Genomic DNA, 24,699 nt, shown 5'->3' with positions numbered 1-24,699 from the left:
TTTCTACTGCTAACTATGTTGCAAGGATTACAAATATTTAACTCTCATTCTGTTGAAACTGCTTTTCTAAACACATCTTTTTCTTCTTCACAGATTGTCATCCCTCTGGTTTCTCAAATTTAGGGTTTAGTGGGAACCTTCATTGATACTCAAGTTCATTTACATGCCAGTAATAGAAGACAACCACCACAGAAAATTGCTCTATGCTACTGTTGCAGTCACAAATCTCTTTCTGCTAGTGATGCAGCCATTATTTTGTAAACTGATCTCTTGCCAATTTTTGGTTTGTTCTGAAATCATTAACTTCATCTGCTGAAATCTGAGATTAGTATTAATTCAAGTTCATGGAATTAATATGAACAGCACAAATATAAACCGTATTTGTATATTTACGGTTTATAGCCTGAAAATTCAATGAAGTCAGAGATTTTAGAGATAGAAACCAAGCTGTCATGAGGTCAGCCACATAGAGTAACGTTACCATGAGACTTCAATAGTTCAGCATTCAAATCTAACTGTCCTTCACTTAAAGATTATTCAATCTGAAGTGATAAGGCATGCCCAATTTTTACAAGGCCAAAAGTAATCAGAAAGTAAATATAACGTGTGTCCAAGAGTGATTGTGCTGCTTTTTCAAGTTTTTGGGTAAGCAGGGAACTGTCCCTTCAAATTTACAAAGTAAGACACAACATTTTCCAGGAGCAGTGCTAAAAATTTAGCAAAAGTACGGAAACAGTAAAATGCTAAGATAGCATGTAAAAGGAGTTTTCCTTACTATAAACATTAAATTTTTTGGAAAGTCAGTGATACTGAATTCATATCTGAATGTTTAACCACACTGCATGTCAGACAGTTTGTCAGACATTTTTACTAAGTCACCTAGAATGCACATCCTGAAGCTTAGCTGTTACTGATCTAGAAAAACTGTTGCAGAAATATATTTTTTAATGTGGTTTAATTACAGGTCAGTTTTCCCAGTCTGTGCAAGGCAAACTCTCCTCTTCATCCTCTGACTCAGGTGATGCTTCCTTAATCCTTCGCAATGCTTCATGGATGCTCCTTGTCAGAGGGTCAGTATCAGGCAGAATTGTAAAGGATTCTCTCAAAACATCTTTCTGTACTTTCTTCAGTTTCACCCCTTTCCTGATCTGCGCCAAGATGTTATTACTATCATCTTCATCAGGAAAAGGAGGGAGACTTCTCTGCTCAACTTTTCTTAAGTGAAAGCTGCCACGTTTCAAGGAAGCCAGCACTTCATCCATTGGGGAACTCACTGCAGTAAATCAAAAGACCTTCAGTATTATTTTCACTAAATTWTATCAGTCTTAACTTTTATTTCTTACAGACCAAAAAGTAATGTGGTAGTCCCATACCATAGGTACAACAGTAGCTCCAATACTGCTTTAGCCTCTAAACAATCTTCCTTATTACCAGGTCAAAACTGATTTATACTGACAATTGTAATTTTTGTAACCACTTAACTTCCTATCAGGAATAAAACCTTTTGAACAATGTGGCTTTTCTGTCTGCACTCAGGAAAACCAAATAAGCTGCAAGAAATTCAACACAATGAAAGCGTTTAATACATTATCTTTTTGATCTTTAAAACTCAGGTAATGAGTACCTATCTTAGGTAATGGACTGTGCAATCTAATCTTACCACTTGCACTTTATGGTGAATTTTACCTACTGCATTACTACTTCTACATACCAGTGAGGGAAGCAGCCACATAGTCAATTACAAGAGTATGCATTTTCCTGCTTCTCTGGCTTAATGTATTTGTTAGCATCTAGTCCCAGCACAGTAACAAAAATTCTCTTCCTTTATAATTAATTAAAACAAAGTAGTCAGATAGTTATTTATGGCAAATCCTTCCTTTACCATCAATTTTGCAACTAGTTATCCACAAAAATAAAAAGCAGGCTTTCACTCTTTAAAGAGCTACAAGCAGCCAAGATCTTCATCCCAGAGAATGCATTATAATAAAATACAACAGTTTAAATACCTGGCATACAGTAGAACATAATTTGTGTAGCACTTGGCAATCAATACATAAATACCCATCTCCAGTTCTTTTTAGTACATTTAGAATATGTTTTTTAAAATCCGTTTTATGAAAAGGCTTTGTCCATGCCAGTAAGGGCCCAGACAGAACAGACACAATGAAAAGAGAGAAATAAAAGTATACAGGACCGCACATTTGAARGAGGAAGGAAGGACTGTAAAGGACCTGTCTGTCATAGAGAGACAAATTTCTGATGCCACTTAGAAACTTGGAACATCTCGGGGATACGGAGCAGCAAGTAGACTGCTGCTGCAGACACTAACAACATTCTTAAGAGGGATCATTAATTTGATACATATATATTTGTCATATTATGATGCATATAAAACTGCATGCACAACAGGTGCTTTATAAAAAGTTGCAAGACAAAATGCGAATCAGTAAAATAAACAGGACTAAATAAAAATTATCGTTATTGTGTTATTAAAAAAACACTGCAGCCTCAGGTGAAGCGCATAGTATTGGCAGAGCGGGCAGTAATACATGCAAAAATATTCTTTAGGCCCATTTTCTATCCAGTCTGACATGCTACAATGTAGAATCAGTTTCACAAGTGTTTTTCCTCTGAGCAAGTATACCACACGATGTGGCCCTAGTGTTCGAGCTGTCAGCATCTGTCAGCTAAAAAGGATTTTACAACTTTGCCATTAATAATAAATACACTTTCCTGAAGAGCACTTAAAAAGATGAACTGATGTGCATTACAATTTTTGAATTAATAACAATAAATTCTAAATTAAATATGAAGAAATTAAAATATTACCTCTCCTCCTCTGTAAACCCTCTAGATCACCAGTCTTCTTAAGCTTCTTCTTGGCACTCACTAGCTGACTGCTATCAAACAGATGTGCGGGTGGAACACCAGAGGAGTGCTGGACTCCCTTTTCCACACTCTGACGTTTAACAAAGCTGTCACTTTTCTCTACGGATTTGGTGGCATCTTCCTTGGATGGCAAAGGTGGAGGAGGAGGTGGAGGTGGTGGAGGCAAAGGGGGTGGAAGCTGGACTCCAGCAGAAGTCTCTGGCTGAAGCTGGTCACTGGTGAGTGGAGAAGTGCTAACATGGGGCAGTTCAGAGGTAACACCATTGGGAGGCAAAGAGACATCTTGAAGTTGTTTCACACTTGTGGATTCCTGCACTTGCAAAGGCTGAACTGCTTTTTCCAATTCCACCTCTTCACTCTTCTCTTGAATTTGTATGGTTGCTGGCAAAGATTGAGGCTGCTCAACACCGGACACTGAGCTGGCTGCACATTTTCTTCTTGCGTGAGCCAGCCGTAGTCTGGTTGATTTAAGAATTACTTGCCCAGGGTACCGCTAAAGTGAATAACGTATTGACAATTAGGTAAGCACATGCAATGAACAATTTATATTTTAAGTACCTGTTGTTAGGGTTCACCTTTCTGACAAACAACTTTTATTTTGCACTGTATGTAAAACCAAAGCAAATATATCCCCATCTTTATGCAAAATTACTCACAGATGTAGTTTTTATTCTAACTGAAACCACAAGTTACATATTATTAGTCTAGTCAGGGAGATACATGGGTTAGAATTAGAATTTCTCTTAAGAATCAGATTGCACATTCAAAATTGGGTTTTTTTTTCTGGAAACTAAAATTCAAAATTCCATCTTGCTTTCCTCTTCTAAAACTGGTCAATGGCTCCTTCAGCAAGTGCACACCAGTCAAAATCTCTCTCACTTAATACACTGGCCTTATATGTGAATCATACTGTTTTGAAAGGTGTATCTTAAGAACATCAAAGGTTTTGAGACTTAATTTAGTTCTTAAATTTGCTGCCTCATTTTCAGTCTTTTCATATAAGTTTCATCCATAGCCTTTTTAAAGCAAAAAATTAAACTGCGTCTGAACGACAGGTCTAATACACTTTGCACAACTGTGGTAGGCCTACAGCAATAACATGTAACAATATTACTAGGTTAATAGAAAAAGTTAGCTCATGAACAGTTGCTGATTAAAGTAAGTAAATTTGCTTCCATTTACATAAGTTACAGAGCTCAAGAGCCTTGCAAACAATAAAGAAATGGAGAGTGTACTGCTGAGGAAGACAACTGACCAGCAAAGAAACTTCTAATAGTTTTATGTTTTAATGTATTCAACAAAACATCTTCACCAATTAATAGTCTCTGTTTTCATGCATTTTCAGCCCTTTCCTTACTCTTTCTCCTTCATTCCACCTTCTGTGCATTTGCTGATGCTTCCATTGTAATAAGAAAGAACAGGTATTGGCAGGTATTCTAGCAATCATTGGTAGGGGAGCATGTCAGATGACAATGCTCTTTGTGGGAAGTGCTGTTTCGATTATACTTCTTTTAGGAACATTTGCCAAGTGTTTTATCACAAGGTATAGGTGTAGGAGTGAACAGAAACTTATTATAGCACTGGAAATGCAACAGCCAGAGAATCTGTGGCCACCAGTGCCCTATTTTGTTGTGAGTTTTCTGAAGACCAGTTAACTATACAACGAAAGAGAGCCACTGATAGCAGAGTAGTGCTGGAATGAGCGAAGATTTCTTTGGGAAAGGAATCCACCAGAAAAGAACAACTGTTCTTCTGTTACCTGCTTAAATGTACGAAGTCTGTCCAGGGTTTTCTGTCGCTCCTGACTAACCCAGGAGCTCTTTCTTTCCTCTTCATCTTGCAATTGGTCTCTTTTCTGAGGAAACATATGGAAAACATGTAATTATTATGTCCAGTGTCTATTTGGCTTCATTAGAAAAAACTTCTCCTAAATGTGAAGAGTTACTTAAAAAGATACTTCTCAAATAAATGCAACTTCAAAACTTGGCGTTTGGCTTCCCCTTAAAAAATGGTATACATTTCCTAGTTTGTTTTCTCAAAGAAATGCAAAGCTCAATAAAGAAGTATTTCAATTGTGAACTGGAACACTTGCAAGATTTGTTCCCCCAGATATGAGAAATAATTGAACAAGTGACAGATGCTATACTGAAAGAAGGCCCCTTGAATTAAAATTGCATAAGCCAGAGAACAAACCTCATTCCAACAACAAAATGACAGTCCAAATTGCACAGCTGCACATCTAAACATCGTATTACTATTTTCAAAGTATAAGAATTCACAGAACTCAGCATCACAGTTATGAACTCAACAGTGAGCAAGTTAAGTAAATGTTTTCACTCTTACATTTACATCAGTAAATATAAGGTTTGCATTTATTCAAGCTTCTGTTATTTAACCCAGCTTGATTTTATGTAATTGTACTTCAATTGTACTTCCTTGAAGCTATAACAGTTGCGTTTTGTCTTGCACAGGAATGTTACCTTATCGAAAACACAACTTTGAATCCATCTCCTTTATCTTGTCATCCCTTCTCACAGAACTTCAGCTAAGTTACCTTTAAATCAAACACTAACTCCTCAGACAAATTTACTGGAAATGCAAGCTAATTATCAGAAGGTGAAATTCACTGCATGCAAGTTCACAAGCGATAAGGAAAAGTGATGTAGCAGCTGACCACAAATTAAAAACCCTGTGCAGAAACAGCAGCTTTAATTTTTAAGATAACTCACAGCATTTAATATTACTTTTGAAAGCACATCTTCATAATCAAAAATTCTGATCACTTTTGTGAACCTTTTACTCTCATTCAGTCAACACAAAAGCAGTATCTGCCTGCCATTTTCGTAAGTCAGCTAGTGGCCTCGTGTCCTTCATAAAGAGCCAACTCCTGTGATTTGGAAGGAAGTAAGTATAGATGCATTAGGGAGAGAAAGAGGAGAACATGTCTGAAAAATAGTAAGGACAGAAAACAGAAAAGGGTGAAGAGAAGGAGAAGCATGTGCTAAAAGAAAATAAGAGAGCAATGGGGCTAAGAAGTTAGAACAGAAGCATAAAGAAGAAAAGTAATCTATCACCATAGTTGAATGTTACATATGCATTCAGATCAAAACTTCCCTAAAGGAGTCTCAGACTCAAGAGGTTTTCTTTGTTTCAAGGGATTTGTTTATTTATTTATTTTGTTTCACTTTTAAGTAAAATTGCAATTGTTATTCGGTTTCAAATTTGGACTCCTTAAGTTATCTTTTCAAATCTAACTTAAAACATATTTTACCATAATGTTAGAAATTTTCAGTCACATTTTTAACAGAAAGAACCACACACAAACCAAAAAAAAATAGCATCAGGTTCTTTATATAATCCAAGCAGGCAACTCTGTACTACAAAGCTCTGCAGTAGTCAAGAGACAAGAAAGTCCTTTGACTTTGACAAGTCTTATTTGTAAGAGGGATAAGTGGACTATGGAGTGGACAGTCCTCGTAGCACCTTCCTCTGCCTTACTGTGAGAACTGAAGAAAAAAAATTTTTAAAAATTCCTGAAAGAATATTCCAATACATACTGCCTTTGACAAGTAGTCTTTCCATAAAATAAATTATGCAGCTGATTTCCTGGACAAATGTATCAATGTTAAAAATGTATAAGGATGAAACAGAATCACTTTCACTAATCTAATTGAAGCCTGAATTAAAGAGACTTGGATTTCAATGAATCTTTGTCAGTTATCTTTATTAAATATTGATACTATATCAGCTCCCAAGACCTAGTCCAAAATTTGAATATTCTTTAAAATAAGTCTATTAGGTAAAGCATAAGAGTTAGATCAGTTAGTCTGTTTTCTGCAATGAGACTATGCAAAAAATCATGGAACACACATCTGGAACTACAAGCTTATATAATATAATAAATTCAAGTAATTGCTTTAGTAGAAAGAAGTAGCAACCAAGCTTATTATGATTCAAGATTAAACGTGTGTGATTTCCTTACTCCTGTGAGCATACTGGACACAGTACTCGGAGATATCCAGGATCATCCAGTGCATGTGATAAGAAACAGTCATCACTCAAACTGCGAACCTAGTATGAACACCTGTTCTACTTGCTTGATTCCAATGTTTTCCTAACACAACTATATATTCCCCTTACCAGCATAACATAACACAGAAATCCATGGTGCAAAGGTCAGGGGGACATACTCTCTTTTTGCAAGAGCTATCACTCTGAATGCTCCCCTAATTAATGTATAATGAGGAATGCAAGCTGTTAATGACAGGCTAAACTCAACACCAGAAAACTCAAACTTACTAGCTGAACGGAATGGTGCATTTTATACTCCTCCTCACTCTGGTGACGCTGCTGGATCTTCTCATTATGCTTTGCAATACAGATCTCCTGTAGGGACATAAAATGCAATCTATAAAGTATGTATTTTAAATATAGATTTACATAACAACATATTTAGCACCTAGAAAGTGGCACCTAGAAAGATAGAAATTGCAAACCTTATTTCAGACAAACTTATTTAACTTACAATAAATTGTAACTGAAACAAAACAAAGCCATACAACCTCAAATCTATTACTTTTAACTGTCAAAAGAATAGACCCAAGTGACAGCTGCTTGGAAAGTCTATTCTACAGGACCAGTACAAAAGGGGCAAAAGCCACCAATCTGTCAACAGCTCATAATGCCTTTGTTTAACCCCATGTATCTGCACACATGGATAATAACTGTCATATATACCATATATTTCTGTTTATGCAAATAGACAGCTTTCCATTAAAAAAAGTTAGTTTATCTTCTGCACATACAGTCTGCAASCACAGACAGGAATAAAGTTGTTACAATTCATCATGTTCACTTACTACACTGAGCTCACATCTCTAACATCAGGTTTAGAGACAAGAATATGCACATAAGCATAAGTTAAAAAAAAAAAAAAAGAAAAAAACAGGACAAAACAAAACACCAGGTCATATTATGGCAGCTGACAGGGAAGACAATGACTGTCAAACTTCAGGTAGATGGACAACTTCACTGTACAGTGGCAAGGGCCAGGATATTGGATTGTATAAGCAATGAATTACACCTGGTACAAGCAGAGCTAGAACGAAGTCAGATGCACAATTATAAACAAATCTCATAGTTGTGCAAGAAAACACAGAGTTAAGAGCTTGGACTGTGACTCCAGATAAAGCATGGAGCTGATGGGTGGGGTTCCAAGTTTCATTCAATATGACTTTCTGGGCAGACTCAGAAAAGAGCTTTGACTTTGAAAGCATTGTTTGAGGGAGCTGACGGAGTAAAACACAAAAATAGGGAAGGAAGGGATTAAAATAACCTCACTATTTCAGATGCTCAAAAATGCAGAAAAAGCTCTCCTACAACCTGTCTATGGACATGCTTTGATCACATAAAAAAGGTAGCCAGTGTTCCTGTACTGGTCAGGAATAGCATGCAGTCTTGAATGTTTCTGGACAGTAAAACCATCAATGTTGCTACTGTTACTTGTATACAGGTAACTGACAAAAGGGAAGATTTCTGTGTAAATACTGTCCCAGCTTCMTCAGGGGTATATCAAAGAATGACTTGGGTGGGAAGAGATCTTAAAGATCTAGTTCCAACCTCCCTGCTACAGACAGGGAATCTTCCACTAAACCAGGTTGCTCAGGGTCCCATCCAGCCTGGCTTTGAACATTTCCAGGGATGAGGTATCCACAACACATGGGGCAACCTGCTCCAGCAGCTCACCACCCTCAGAGCAAAGTATTTCTTCATAATAGCTATTTAAATCTCTCTTAGTTTAAAATTGTTTCAGCGTGTCCATGTAAAAAAAAAGCACTCTCCCTCTTTTTCATAAGCTCCCTTTATGTTCTGAAAGGCTGCAATGAAGTTGCCACAGAGCCTTCTCTTCTCCAGGCTAAACAACCCCAGCCTGTCCTCATAGGAGAGGTGCTCCAACCCTCTGATCACCATCGTGGACCCACTCTGAACTCGCTCTAACAGGTCCATATATAGCCAAATACTGCTGGGTTTTGTGTTAGTTTCTGGAGGGTTTTTTTCCCCTGGTGAAAAGAGTTAATCCTGGAAGAGTCAATTAATTTAATTTGTAGTTGTGGAAGTACAAAATGTTTCATCTACGAGTTTCAAAGACACAGCAAGCTACATAATACTACCAGCAGAGAATGTAAACAACTTTCTGTAATACTACTGCTGGTTTATAGTTTATTCTCTGTTTAGGTTTTAAACATTATAAAATAATGCAATAATGTAAATTAAGTATGGTTCGGAGTTTTTGACATGTCTCAAATACTCAAGGGGTGTAATTTTATGTAATGTTTTCACTTTAGCATCGGTATTTAAATCTTTCTGACTAAATGCAATAATGAAAGATATTTTAAGTATGTAAAGAGGACAAACCTGACCAAAATATGCTTGGTGCCGACTTTGTATTAAAAAGTAACCTACTTCAATGTCATTAAATCTCTTTGACAGGAAATAATAAAAATGACTAGGAGGGGCTGAAMACACGTTGCATGCAGGGCGGGATTACAAATCTGAATCATCTTAGCTAATTACAGAAATGGTCTAAGAAGAAAAGAAAGGCTGCAATTTCATAGGGACAAATGCAGAGTTCTATTTGTAGACAAGACTAGTGACTTCAAACAAAGGATGAAATAAATAACACCCAGATGGTAGCATTAAGAAAATTATCTGAATGATTATGGCAGACAACAAGATGAATATAAACCAATGAACTCCACCCAAAAAATCCAAAATAAAACCAAACATAGTAATTGTGTGTATGAGCAGGAATACAGCCAGTTGCACAYGCAAGGTTGTCCTTCCTTCTGAGGACTGGGAAGGCAGGATTATAATCACAGAACCATCAAGGTTGGAAGAGACCTTCTAGATCATTCAGTCCAACTGTCTGTAAGCACTAAACCATCACCCAGCACCAGATTCAGACACCTCTCGAACACCTCCAGGGATGATGACTTTACCACTTCCCTTTGAAATTACGTCCACTGAGAGCCACACCTCAGGAAGTATGTTGATCAACTGTATTGAGCTGAGAAACCAACAAGAACTAATGCCCATTCCACTTTTAAAGAAGTGACTGATTTTATAGTATAAAATTATATTGCTATTTAAAGAGAAAAAAAGAGAGAGCTGAGGAGACACTTCAACATTTGTCACTGGATAACTACAATATTTAAGACTAGTAATATGTAATACATGCAAAAGAGATGTGCATTAGTATTATATCTAACTAGTTCCAGTGAGTCTTACTTTCAGCTTAAAAACGACCCAATTAAAAGGCTAGCTCTTCTTGTGCAGAAACCATATTTTATATAAGCATTCAGTATAGTTATGCTCTCATGCTGCTGTTGCTGTAATAACAGTAATAATAGTATACCAATAATCCTATGCCAGCTGTCACTGCACCTATGTAGCACCCATTTTGGCACAGGCTGTGCTTTAAAATGTGGGCTTGAAAAATTCTAGAAGTGTCATACTAAATGAACATAACAGCATGTGAGGAAGTTTCCCAGATTAAAGCATACATTATGAACTCCAAACAGCTTCACCAACCAGTTGCTTCTCCCAGTCTGCCTGTGATAAGGAATACTCTTCCTGGGTGCAAAATAATTCAATTTCATCACTACTCTGTTTTTCCAAAGATATTTTTCTAGACATCTTCTATACAGTATTTTTCACCTTGACTCTTTGCTATAAATCTAGCTCCAGAATAAATCAGCTGCTTGATTCATATGATAATCTAATTAATACTAATATGCAGCCAGCAGGGGGTAGACGGGCATAAGAATAGCAATTTCATGCATAAAATCCATAACTAGCTCTCTAGAACTAAGAAAAATAGTGAAACTGCTATTCAATTTTTATTATTTAATAACTCTGTTATCAACACAGGAAATGACTGCTTAACAAATGCAAATAGGTTTGTTCAGATTTTTGCAAAAAAAATAGAACAAAGAGTTTATACTCATGTTAGTACAGTGAAAAAATATCAAACTCTGTAAAACCATGCATTTTTAAATGCCAGTTCATTTATTCTGAATCACAACTGAATTATGTTTCTATAACACCTTTAGCAAAAGTTTCTAAATATTTAAATATTTAAATTACAAATTCTCCTGATCACTACATCTCTTGATTACTATACATAGTAATTTATTTCCTTTCACTGTGTTATCTCCTCAACAGAGTTTCAAATACCTGGATGATGAAATTACCTTCTTCCAGAAAAATAAAACTGATTTTAGAGAAAAAAAATTCCCTTTGTTTCCTTAATCTTGATACCTGCTGCTAGAAAGGGAACATTCTCCTAAGGGCATCTTCGGTTGCCTAAAACTTGATAATGAGCAAGGACTGTAATTTCTAAATATATCACGAGGCTGTGCTATACACCACTTAACACATAACTAGCTTTTTGTTTTCAGCTACAGAACTGACATGGTTAACAAAGAGTCCCAACAAAAATGTAGAAAAAAAACCTCCACTAATCCACCACTAAAATCTCACCAACCCAATCTAAAACAGAACACCTGTTTCCAAGTCTGCTTTAAAATACTTTGCTGAAACACACAAGGTCAGGAAGACAATCTGGAAAACATTAAGTAACTCTCATCCCAGTTCAACAATAAATGCTTCTTAATTGAGACAGATATACAGAGATTTACCACATAGTACATACTTTCCATATTCACCCTCAAAAAGTCACTTTTCTTCACATAGCACTCAGTCATCACTGCCCTCATTCTCACCCTCTAGAGTCTGCTTTTGTATCCCATCTGTATCTCAGTTCTGAATGCTTGATTAAATCTGCAAACACTTCAGGGCAAGAATCTTCTTTTTCTCCAAGAAATACAACTAATCACATCACGCACCTTAAATAGTGTTCAATAATAATCTTTTGTAGTATCACTGGAAAGGTTATTGAAAATACAAAGCTGGCTTAAGATGAGACAAAGATATGAGTTTTGATTTTTAAGCAATTATCAGTAAGCTTAGTAGGACTCTGTGTTATCCAGCAATAAGAAGAGAAGCCACAAAATGGCCGTATTTTTTTCTGCCCAACAAATGCCACACAATGGCACACAACAACACATTCTGCCCTTTCTTTTTTGCTCAAATAAAAATCATTGATTTTCCCCTGCAAATTTAAAGAGACATTGCTCTAATCTGTCATCTTTCTAGAACCTGAAAGCTAAGTATCTCCCAGCAGCACTCAATTGCAGATAATGCTGTGCTGGGCAATGACATCAGTAAGGGAGCTGGAACTAGTATTGAGAGCAATGTGTCATTCAAGTTCCACATGGAGATGTTACCTCAGCTCTCCCAGCATAATGTTGAGAAGATGTAATTTTACCTCTCCTGCATGAGTACACAGACAAGCAACGATACCATACATAGCTCTGCATCTTGTCACAGTGCACGAGGGATGCTGCTACTCCTGGTACAGCCAAACCCCAACTCTTTCAGTTTAAATAAGGCATTCCATCACAGCATAACCTTGAAACAAATGAGCCACTGAAGGTGACACGTTTATTACACTATCAGATAAATAGGCATACAAAAAAATCTCTACTCCTGCTTCATGGTTGCTTCTTGACCTGTTAACTCCAGTAAGTTAAGTAAAGAACAGCGACCAGGCTGTCGCTTTTAAACAGGTTTGTCTACTTTGTCAGGTGTCAGCAGTTTCTTTTCATATTCAGAAAATATTACACTATAATGTAGCCTGTGTAAATTAGCATAACACCACAGATAGGTTCTCTTACTTAAAATACTAGAAAGTCCATGTTCTTGATACTTTTTCTTCTTACAATCTCATGTCAAACAAACATAGTGACTAAGCAAGCTACTTCAGATAATCAGCKTAACGGGAGACCTTTCTTGTAATACTTTATTAGCAGTATTCTCCATATTGGATTAACTAGACACAGGGAAGTGGTTGACAAAATATAAAAAATCCAACACATAAAACCTATCAACTACTGTTCAGTCACTCTGTTGTGCTTCAGATTTAGGTATAGAAATAGATTTACTAATTATGAAGTGGAGGAAACACTGAAGGGTTTATCCTCAATCTGCTACAACTCTTTATATGAAGGGGTCATCTTCCACATAAAGGGATATGACTGGGAATGCACAACCAAATCAGCCACTGATCCTCAATACTGAATGAGGCCTCAACTGACATTTCTGCATAGCCTACAGCGCACAGTAWAGAGTGGAAGCTGTTTTCTAACAAGTATTACAATGGTCTCTCAAAACTTTGACCTAAGTGGCACACCTAGAATTACAAATTAAGAATATAGACTGGATTTCACATAGATCTGCCAGATACAGAGTATCAGTGACACATAACAAGTTTAAAAGGAGGGGTAAGAGAATGAAAATAGAACTCACTAATGAGAAAACACATTTGAAAATTCTCTTCTGCAAGCATACACAAAGCTACTTTCAGTAGAACCATTCATTCTAGCATGTACTTCCCACATGAAAGTATTCTGATTAGTAGAAATAAGTTTATTTGTTGACTTCAATGTAATTAAAGGTTCCTTTAAAGCTGGAAGAAGGCAAAGAGATTCTTAAGTGCATCAATTTAATAATACATGCTATTGTATTTAATATTCTGCAAAACAACTTTTAGCTAACAATAAATATGATCCACAAAAATTCTGGGAAACTTGTACCTGAAAGGAAACCTTTTGAAGTTTTATTAAATTTGTTAATTATGTCCAAAAACAGGCAATTAATTACCTTCTTATTTCTGAGGTAGGCTTTCTTGGCTGAAATACGTCCACGCCTTGCTTCCAGCTGGCGGATTTTTTGTTGTAACTTTTGCAGCTCCTCTTTCTGCAAGTGTACAGATGTTGCCATATCCTCTTTTTCAAGCATGGCTTCCATACTTTCATAAGTGTCATAATACACCACTTCATCTCTCTTCTCTGTTTTAAAGATGTCAGCAAAGAAAAAATCAGATCAATGGGTTATATTTTATTAACATTTTGTTTTCCTCAACAACAACTTTCCCACTAAGTTGCAAGATTTAATGCAGAAGAATGCCACTGCCATTTCAGAGGAGTACCAAAAATCAAAAGGTCAGAGGAAAAGCATTAAACAGCAAAGCTCTGTAGGGCTTTGAAGTTTGTATGAGAAACAGAAATTATTAAAAAAAAGCTCAGCCTACTATTCAAGCAAGCTCAGAGTATTAAAACACAAATGCAATTCTAAATGTACACTTACAATGTGTAGCCTAATTTGAACACAATCCCCATGCATGTCTTTGTGCATGTCCTTTGTGAGACCCATGGTCTCTTCTCTAGTCTCCACCATGAAGTTCTGGATAGACAAGACTATCTGAAATCTTTGGAATGAGATTCTTCTGCTACAACCAACTGCTAATGTCATGTAAGGGGAATCAGACAACAGGACACCAAAAATCCTCTCATAGGTTTTTGATGTCCCAGTCACTGCTCCTGAGAGGGAGGGAGGGTAACTTCAAGGCAATCCTTCAAAGCATTACAGGCCTGAAAAGGAGGTAATTACTAATAGTTTTATCAACACTCATGATTTTTAGCTTCCTGAGTGAAGCATTTGGAATAACACTGAGCTCATCTTTGAATGCTACCTTCTCATCTCTTGCCAAGAAGGAAAGAGTGGTGATTATAAATCCTTGAAGAATGTTGGGATGAAGAAGCAGCAACGACCTCTTGTTCTTTATTCCACTGGCACACAAAGTAGGATATATTTATAATACACCAAGAGGTGTAATGGGTTACTGCGGAGGGAAATGCATTACTGCTCTCTGAAACAAACAGATCCAGCTGGCCTGCCTGTCAAGTGTCCATTCCACAGCACCACCAAACTTATTTCAACTTTATCAACTACTTTTACAAAGACTCTAATTTCTCTTACATCAGCTACTTGATTATTTGGGGACAGGCACAGGGTTTTCCTCAGTACACAGTCCATTTTAAAAGCTGTTGTCACTTCATGTTATTTTACAGTTTCTGCCTCAACCAAAACTCTGACTGCCATGCTAATTTCATCCTGGTAGCAGTCAAGGCAGGACCAGACAAGAAAGTACCGCATTTACCTTAAAATAAAAACTAGTAAAATATACCAAACAGATGATTCACTTCAGCGCTTGGTTTAAAAAATAGAAACACTGTGAAGTTTTATCAATATGTAAAAATTGCCAAGTCACTAGGACTCCCTTTGAGATATCACTGAGTTAAAASAAGACTCATGACTAACCATTACCTTTTACTACACAGTTATAAAATGGGAGAATTTAGATGTTAATTTTGCTTCAGAATGCTTTCATGCAGAGTTAAAGACAGAAATATACAAGTTCATCCACAACAAAATCACTTCAACAACAATGTACTAACACTTTGTATGAGTAAGATAAAACCCCGATAAATTCTAACCTAATAAAGTCACATTTTGTGAATTTCAATGAAAAACCACTAGTGTTGCTCATAATATGACAATCCATTATCACCTGATCCTTTTTAGATCCAATATTCTGAATCAGTAAAGATGTTCTTCTTCTAGGTCACAACCAACTGCAGTCAGTTCAAACCATGCTCTCAAAACATTCACTGACAACTCTCTGAACCACCTCTACTGAAGTAATACTCAAAGGCTTTCACATCAACGCAGCAGCATCAACTAGGCTTACATACAGGAATTTCAAACCATAGAGATGTGCAAAATCAAAAGTCTTTCACTTTCCTAAAAGAAGTTAACAAACAGTGCCACAGATTCTGCTTTTCTTCCAACATCATAGGAAGCAACACCTATGAGAAGACCACTAAATGTTTTAGATGCTTGAATTTAGACTTGGTGCTGAGTAGTCTCAAACATATGTAGTACTTCTGCATCACATTATTTTTCACAATCATTGTTCTATCCATCTATCTAAGTAAACTCTGAGGTGGTAATTTCTTTGAACAGTTCCCATACATTTAGGAATTGTATTTTTCATTTTCTGCCCTATGAGTRAATTTTGGATCTAGTATTAAATAATATCTTACAATTTTAAAACRGCAAAGGAAGCCAGAACAGTGAACTATTTTGTTGCCATGAGGGAAGGAACAGGGTGATGAGTTTAGCTGACATTTTTTAATTTGAATCAAGTTGTGGGTTGAGGGCTTTTTTGAGATTTCTGGAGAAAACATAAATGACAAATTGCAATGACCTATGATATTTCTACAGCTTAATCTCTGAGGGCCATAGGTTTTACTATCGCTACACCAAAGACAAAGGATTTTGATTATACATTCCATCTTGTTCTCCCATTCAGGAGGATTTCTTTCACTTCCTAAGTAAATAGACCTTACCATGTCTTCAGTATAAAAACTACACGTCCCAAGCACAAAATCTATCTACCTCAAACCCACTAATTCATTCTCCACACAAGCACCCAGTCAAAGCTGCCTTTTCTGTAAGTCATTTGCAAAGTTTCCAATCCTTATCATCCATACATACAGTTCAAGTTGTTTCTATCACAAGCCATAAAGGTGGAGATCATGTCACAATAAGATGACTGTGATACTTAAGTTTTATCCTTTTCAAGAGGCAACTCACAATACAAGCCAGCTTCAAATCTCTCTTAGGAGAATTTTTTTCCCATAAAATTTGTTATGCAAGCCTTACACCTAAAACCGGTAAAACAGAGCTTGCTTAAATACAAACATTAAAGACAGAAGGGTCTGAAAGACAGAACTGGATTGAAAGATGCTGTATGATTTACCTGTACAGTTTCCATAGTTTGTAAGTACATGAGGTATAGTAGGATGGTTGGTTCTGGAAACATAAGGTTTGCATTGCTGCTCTAAATCTGAGATAATAATACAAACTTGAAAGTTTAGCAGAAGGACTCAAAGTTGCAGATATAGCTTTTGAAAATCAATCACTTTCAAGAAATGAGTAATATCAAAATGTATTCTTAGTTAGACAACTCCAGTAATGAAAATATTTCCTCTTCCCTGAACTTAGTTCTTCAAAACTTATACCATATCTTATATGCAGACTTTCAAATGCAGACAATGAGAACCATACCACAGTTTCTTTATATGTACTTGCCTTATGAAATAAGTAGATTTAATTTAACAGTACTTTTGCAGCTCTTCACATTGTAAAAAATCCTCTCATGTCATTCCCACACATTTCACTAGACTATTAGGAAGAAATTTATCTTTCACAGCTTATGTATTAATTAAAATAAATAAAGCACCTGACATCAATCTTCTGATGCTTTCAAGCTGCGCTGTCAGAAGCAGCTCTTCACATTTCAAGATCTCAAACTGCACTTCATATAACTGAAGCTGTAGATCATAGTAATCAGCTTCTAAGTGGTCCAAATGGGCTAAGGCTTCTGTGCCACCTTTCAGGCTCTGCATCTAAATAAGAAGAGAAAAAACAAACAAACAAAAACCATACAACTCCACGACAATGATGAGAACAAAACCACAGACTATGATTACAGCCAGATACTGTTGGTACTCTAAACTCTGAACACATCAAGTTCATAACCTGATCAGCCACAGACTTCAAGATATCTTTAATATCTGACTTTTTTTTCTACATGGCAATTAAATTAATCCATAGCACTGAATTACACTTTGTGACTGTCAAGTGACAAATCATACAGTGCATAGTGTGAAACACGCCTCACATTCTTTTACTCTATGACTTGATTCTCTGAAGATACACAATCTTCAATCCCAAAAGAGTAATAGTAGGCATTTTTGTTGTTAAAGCTGGACTCAGAAAAAAACGTTAAAGGATGTGGAAGAAGGGATAAATGCATGCATTGATCCTCTTGTAATGGCAACTTAGTTGCTTTGTTGTTTCTGGAGTCCTTCACAGGAGAATAAATACAYACATTAAAACATTTATTTTTACATATATATATATATATTAGGACTCATTTGTATTAAAGGTTTCACACAGAAAAGTGACAAACAACCAAAGTGAACTGCAACCACTCTCTTTCATTCAATCGAACAAGATTTATCTGCTCAATACAGTTAGCCACTCAGACCACACTTAAACATGTAAAAGGATCTTTCTTACACACTGTCTCAGTTTGGCGGGAACTCATGTACCTCTACAACCTGTACGCAGAAGAGTTAGGGAYACATTTTAAAAGTATTTGCTAGTATGTTTTTACATTATGGTGTTATCTTCAAGTGGTAAACCTGAATCTGTAATGAACAGCCACAAAGGGCTTCCCTCAGTTTCATTTATCACACGTATTTAAATACGACTATACTAAACCAGAAATGTATCTGTACTGAATTGAAAGAATGATCCATTTTACTCAATATGTTTCAGGAGAATGTTAACTGCAAAACCCCAGGAAGATGAAACATAGCAGGCAGGGCAATGATACTTTTCCAAAATGCTTAACCAGCTTCTAACACAGCTTGCAGCACAACTTAACCCACAGTATTGCCTTTTATAYAGAACAGACTTAGTGCACTTAATTAATAAATTCACTATATCCCTTTTTCTTTAAAGAATGTATGTTTTTAGCACTTGCATCATTATCCATTGACAGAGATTTCATAGCTCAATTAAACACAAATAGTTCTGTGTTTTTTATATTTCCATATAAGAGTGCTACACAGAGGACCTGTGAATCAATTCAACTTCTATTTTAAGTTTCTTCTGCTATACTGCGTACTTCAAGAATGCATCTTTTGTATATCAACTATCAGTCCCAAAAGCTCAGTCAATCCTCAAGTCAACACCATACGCTTTACAATCATTCATGTATCATGTATATGTTTTAATAGTGTTACACAGAAATGCCTTGTTACGCCATTTTAATACTTTGTATCCATATGTAATGTCACCACTTCCTGCATTAACAAAAGAAAAAAATTTAATCTCCCTGGTCTTTGTTGCTACATTCATACTCACAGAGTGGGTGCATTCACCAAATCATAGAGTGATCTGGTTTGTAAGGGTTTTGGGCTGTAAGCTTTGAAAGCTCAACAAGTTCCAAGCCCCYACCATGGRCAGGGACGTCTTTCCCCAGACCAGGTTGCTCAGAACTGCATCCAATCTGGCCTTGAACACTTGTCAGGATGTGGATCCACAACTTCTCTGGGCAACCTGTACCAGTGCTGCTCCTTCAAAGTAAAGAGTTTCTTCCTAACATGTAATTTAAATCCATCCACTTTTAGTTTAAAGTCCTCCCTGTCCTATCAACAATATGCCCTTGCAAAAAACTTCCTTTCCAAAACTAAATGTTCAAAAATCTATAACACAACCTTGCTGAACGCAACAATGTCCTTATAAAGTCAGAACAGGTCTTTGTCCTGAATTGTCATTTTTTCTCAGCTAAAATCCAGATGTATTAGTTTCTTGAGCATTTGAGCCTTTTCAAACAAATATCCTGTTTTTACCTTCTAGAATACAGTAGCTAAAGGTTTTGCAAGGGAAGGTGTTTCAGTTCTACAGATATTTTCTGCCACCGTTCTTCTCAAAGATGGGATTCCCAGTAACTTCTGTCACATACAACTCTGTATACTTCAGGCTTTTACATTCTCAGAACACAATAAATGTTTCAGAGCAAAAGCTGGTTGGTCTTTGTATCCTCCTCCCTATCACTGTAATTCAGACCCAGAGATCTCTATACCTTGTAATATACCATCCCAAAGCAGCATACCCATTAGATGGTCCTTATTTCCCTGTCCCCAAAAGCCCTAAACTCAGCACTTTCATCCTCATGTATACTACAATTAACCTTTTTCTGTGCAGTCCCTAGTAGACTGGCATATCAGAACAAACATTCACTCATTTACCAGATTGAGATCTCATTCAACAAAAATTCACAGGTCTCCACAGGGAGAAAAATAAGATGTGCTATGGAAGATGTATGGTTACGCTAAGTAAATAAACACATTCAATATATTTCCAATTACGACTGCTGGATTATCTCATCAACTCTTGGCTAAGGATGACAACAACCTGATAAATGCAAGTTTTGAGGCAACTATTGGATTTTTAAATCTAAAGAGCATTGCAATGCAGTAAACCTATTTCTGTGCTCTGGGTCTTGCATGTACTCTTTCTTCCCTGCAGATCAAGCTGTCTTCTACAGAGGCTCCTAAAATAGACACACAGTCTATCAGCCTTACAAACCTACCAGCCTGTGCAGTGCTAAAGTCGTGAGTTCTCTGGATAACTTTTTCATAACAGCACCATCACTTTAAGTCAAATTTTGCTGAAGCTTTTGAAAGGTGCTCTTAAAACAATCATTTAATTGCTCAAACACACATTTAACATTAGTATGACAGACAGTTCTTAGTACCAAACATGCATATAATTGCAAAGTTTTAAACAATTCATAGCATTGTTGCTTTTGAGGAGGTGTCGCAAAACCCAATAAATGCGGATTTTTTTCCTGCTAAAGCAAGGAAACACAGTTTCAGGCATGAACTCATTCCTCAGGAAAACTGTAGCTAACACCGCTCCCTCTGGATGATTGTTTAGAATTAAGCAGAGAAATAGTGTGCAACACAACCATCCAGTTACCCATGTATTGACTAATGGTCAGACACCTTCCATCTGGAATGTCAGAGCTATGTTGAAAAGGTGGTCATGCCTCTGAAAGCAAAAATGCAGAGATGACACAGCACCAGATTTCCTGCACTATCCCTTCTCTTCGTTTTACTCATCCCAGTGGACAGCTATAAACATTAACAGAAAAAACTATCTTCCTGGCTGACTAACCAGGAAAAGGTGAACAGAAAGCATACGTAAGTGGCACAAAACTCACCACACCCACATTGCAACATCATTTGTCTAACATCGTTTCTTTCTGCATGCTTTAGTGTTCTACTTACTGGCATGAAAACTTACCTCCTCTTTCAGCGCATGTTTCTTCTGCTCCAAACAGATTTCTTTAGCACGCATCAACTGCAAAGTCTCCTTAGAAACGGCATACTGAAGTTTTTCCATACGTTCCACTGCTGCTGCCCATGCTGCCTTACCAAATTTTTTCTGGTCTGCTCGCATTCTATCATACACAGCTACAGTAAGGAAAGGAAAAGGCAGGTTTCTTACTAGTTTGCTCTTCAGAGCACTAGTGGATTCTATTGCTGACAAAATGCACACATTTGTACTTAATAAAACTTTCATTAATGAAACCATTTGATCATARATTCCAAATTCCCTCTACTTCTGTAACCACCAACTGTCAGCTACTGAAGTCTCCAGCTTACCTTAATAACATTAATAGTACAGTCATAAATTTAAATAAATCTGAAGGGTGAAAAAAGTTATGATTTAAAACAAAAATGTCAGCTTAACTTCAACTGCATTATGTTTAACTAACATCTATCTTCTAACTCAGAAGCAAGAGTCCCTTGCCTGATTCAGATTTTCTATTCTTGGGCCTCAGATAACATCTAGGCTGACACACGCAAGACTTTCATAATTGTTAATATATAGATCACACGATACTGTACTTGGCTTTGCAAAGCAAAAGCCACAAAAGTAATGGAATCAAAAGGGTGGCACTAAGTCATCACGTACTATTAYATGCTGTTCTTAGGTAATAAGAAATACCTTTATGTTCTCATGTGTTTTTCCCACTGCCATCTGTTTGTATTTGCGTATGTAGATATCCTGTGATCAGCAGGAAGCAAAAAAAAAAAAAAAAAACCCAAACAGAAAAACCAGGCAATGAACCTGGATATTAAAGGTTCTACAGCTGCAAACAGCCTTCAGGCATTGTCACTTACCACTGCTTTTCCCCCAAATCCTGACTGCTGTRCATAAAAAAGCATGTGAACAAAATGAATATGCACTATCAACTAAAAATCTATCTTATCTGCTGCCTTTGTCATACTATAAAGGAGCAAAGCTGATTAGTACATTTATAATTTGCTCTAATTAAATCTATTCTAATGTGCTTTAACCAAGTAAGTCACCTTCTCAAAATAAGGTGAAATTTCACATTATCTTAAACTTGGGTTGTCACTTGGGAAAGAGTTAATTTGCAGTGCCATCTGCTTGAGTCAGATATAGCAATCAAGTACAGAGATGACAGGAAATATACCTGTCAAAAAAGGATTTCTCCTACAGTTCATTAGTCTGTTTGCACAATCACCATCATCAAGCAAAGAAATAAACAGGGACCTGCAATCAGGCAGGGGAGGACAGCAGGACAAACTTTGTCAGTGAACTAAAAAAGGTCTGTTTGCCCTATTAAATTGGTTATTTTAGTTAAAATGGCACAAGGGCAGGAGCACAAATGTACATGCCAAGTCATCTGATCTCACTTTATTGCACCAACTTTTTAGTAAAACCATCATATTCATAGGAAAGATTATATCCAGCTTCTGAACAACAGAGCAGCTTCCACTGAGTAGTTAAATAAGCTCCTGCTTAATATATAATGCTATGAAAAAAGGTCACTGAAAGGCAAGGAATACTAGAAAAGGAAAGTAATTGAAGACAATTAGCACTTACTGTGGGGGTCTGCCATATTCAGTAGAGAAAGCAGAACCCATCAAGGACTCTATGCTCCCTAAATCCTTTGCAAATGCATAGTGCTGCTAATGTAATCACATTGACAAGGCGGCTGTAAAGCTTCTACCTAAAATTTCTGATCTGTTCACCTCTGATGATGTTCTGAAAAGTTTGCAGGTGAAAGATTTAAATAGACACAGATGAAAAAACAATGACAAAAAAAAAGGAATGACAACTGCATTTTCCTCATGAAGGATTGATGAAAAAGATAACTCACAGTACAATGAAGAAAACAGTAAACATTAAATAACTTAATTTTTATGTGATGKAGAGAATGGCAGAAAATAACTACCTTTTTGTGTTTTAGCTGTTATTTCAAAGTATTTGACTGTAAGATCTTGAATAGAAAGCACAGCCATGTGTGCTTTTTTCTGCCAATCAGCATCTTCTTTTTGCAGACTCTCAATTCTTCTGGGGCCTAGGTAGTCATTCTCTATCGAGATCTGAAAATACATTAATCCATAATGAAAAACACAATTAACAGCAGTTATTCTGCCAACAGCAAGCAGTTTCAGGGCTTTAAAAAGAAAATAAAAATGATATAATTCTACCACTACAGCTTCTCTTCAGTAGTAAGAAAGTCTTCTGAACTGCCTGCTTCCTCCTGAAAAAGTACACCCACCTTTCATAATGATTCTTCTTACAGGAGGTGCGAAACCCACAAATATAACTTTGATTTGTTAGCGTCTTTTTATTATGAATCTTAGCACTGTCCAGGTAACAAGCATGCTTCATCCAGGCTTTCTTCCAGCCTGGAAGAATCAGAACGTAGCTGGAAATCAGGGCTGTGTTGGGGTAGTGGTAAGTGATCATCAATATTTTAGAAGTTTTTTATTGTTAGAGATGACTKAAAAAAAACCAACTTCCTAGTGCCTGGAAGCTCAAATATCCTTTCATTGTCAAGAACAAGGCAATTTTATTTAGAGGTGACAACTGACTGTCTGAAGCTAGTAAAAGACTAGGAGTTTGTTTTAAAACTAATAAAAATATAGCTTTCTCTCCCAAACTGAGAATTTTTACACACTTGATGCCCCACAACAAGAGACCAGGTATCTTATATATTAATTAAAAATTTAAGCCTGCTCATACAATTAATACAAAGTATCAATTTTAAATACTTTTCATATTTATCAGTCAGGAAAACACCTCACTAGTATTTACAAAACCTCCCAAAACCAAAAGCGCTTATAACCTTGTATGTCCTTGAATATTTCAACCTGAAGCTCTAATGCCTCCTGATTTCACAAAGCTTCAGGGTGGTCTAAAAGAGCCAGTCCACTCTATAGTTCAATTGCAAAGGAAGAGTTTTTAAGTGACTGTTCAGGACCTACTTGTGCATACCCACTTATTCTGTCTCCTAGAGAGATGATTTTTACATGTAAAAATAAATAGATGCCTTGTAAGTATTTGTTCATTTCTTGTAAAATGTTTAGAATATATTAATAAAGTATTTTAATCTRTGTCTTACATATTTCCGAAACCCTTAGAAAGGGAACAGATGAACTATGCAGCGGATAAATAGTAAATGAATAACACTTCTACTAGGTAGGCCGTAACATCTCATTCTATGGAGCATGTATATATCTGTTTCCCACAGGCAATACTTATGAGTGGACAGACAGGTTTCCAAATAAATTTCGATCTGTAAATATATATATATATATATGTATACACACACCCCAGTGAATTACATCTGGTGAAATTAATGCTTTCCATTTACACAGAACTCTGAAACAGCAAATTCATTTGTGAAGCTGGATGAAAACCAACACAGTTTAAAGTCTTCCTTTTCTACTCCTTGGCAGAGATGAGGTAACTTGACACTGAATTGACATAGGATCAGAGTAATGTGAGTAATGTTCTTACTAGGCATGAGTTCTATGCGAGTAATACGCCTCAAAGTAACATYTTTTCATAAAGTTTTGTCTGCCAAAACATTATTCACACATGGTGCTAACGGAAGTTTTATTATTGCATAATACAATTGTATTTTTGTTCCCTAAGGCAAGTATTTACAAGTAATAAAAAAGGGAAGCATCTTTTCATTATCCACAATCCCAAGTATATTATCCCTATACCATCACTCACACTAAGGTACCCATATGGCAACACACAGAAAACTCTTGGCTTTAGAAATTGCATTAAAAAGGACAGATCAATAACCTGCCTTAAAGCTGCAGGCACAGTGTTATGCTTAACAGAAGCTTGAATGGAGCCCCCCCCCCC

The 24,699-nt window shown here is 36.5% G+C and overlaps 1 protein-coding gene across 2 annotated transcripts in view; it reads right to left on the bottom strand.

The window, feature by feature from the left end:
- JMY (junction mediating and regulatory protein, p53 cofactor) overlaps nucleotides 1-24,699 on the bottom strand; it is a 62,862-nt gene that overhangs the window by 6,399 nt on the left and 31,764 nt on the right. The window contains exons 3-11 of one of the 2 annotated variants that reach the window (XM_057363860.1): nucleotides 22,766-22,916; nucleotides 20,800-20,969; nucleotides 17,159-17,324; nucleotides 16,676-16,762; nucleotides 13,672-13,859; nucleotides 7,189-7,275; nucleotides 4,649-4,744; nucleotides 2,830-3,382; nucleotides 963-1,273 (exon numbers count right to left, since the gene is read on the bottom strand). In XM_057363860.1, coding sequence (XP_057219843.1) covers nucleotides 966-1,273; nucleotides 2,830-3,382; nucleotides 4,649-4,744; nucleotides 7,189-7,275; nucleotides 13,672-13,859; nucleotides 16,676-16,762; nucleotides 17,159-17,324; nucleotides 20,800-20,969; nucleotides 22,766-22,916 — 1,806 coding nt within the window. In that variant the 3' untranslated portion in view covers nucleotides 963-965. The remainder of the gene's footprint in view (nucleotides 1-962; nucleotides 1,274-2,829; nucleotides 3,383-4,648; nucleotides 4,745-7,188; nucleotides 7,276-13,671; nucleotides 13,860-16,675; nucleotides 16,763-17,158; nucleotides 17,325-20,799; nucleotides 20,970-22,765; nucleotides 22,917-24,699) is intronic. The other variant, XM_057363861.1, reaches the window with a different exon arrangement.

The sequence above is a fragment of the Malurus melanocephalus genome, unplaced genomic scaffold (genome assembly GCF_030028575.1).
Source record: "Malurus melanocephalus ecotype Western Australia unplaced genomic scaffold, MMel_1.1 scaffold_31, whole genome shotgun sequence".
Lineage (NCBI taxonomy): Eukaryota > Metazoa > Chordata > Aves > Passeriformes > Maluridae > Malurus > Malurus melanocephalus.
The sequence above is the reverse complement of the archived record's forward strand: the minus strand, read 5'-3'. Positions and strand labels throughout refer to the sequence as shown.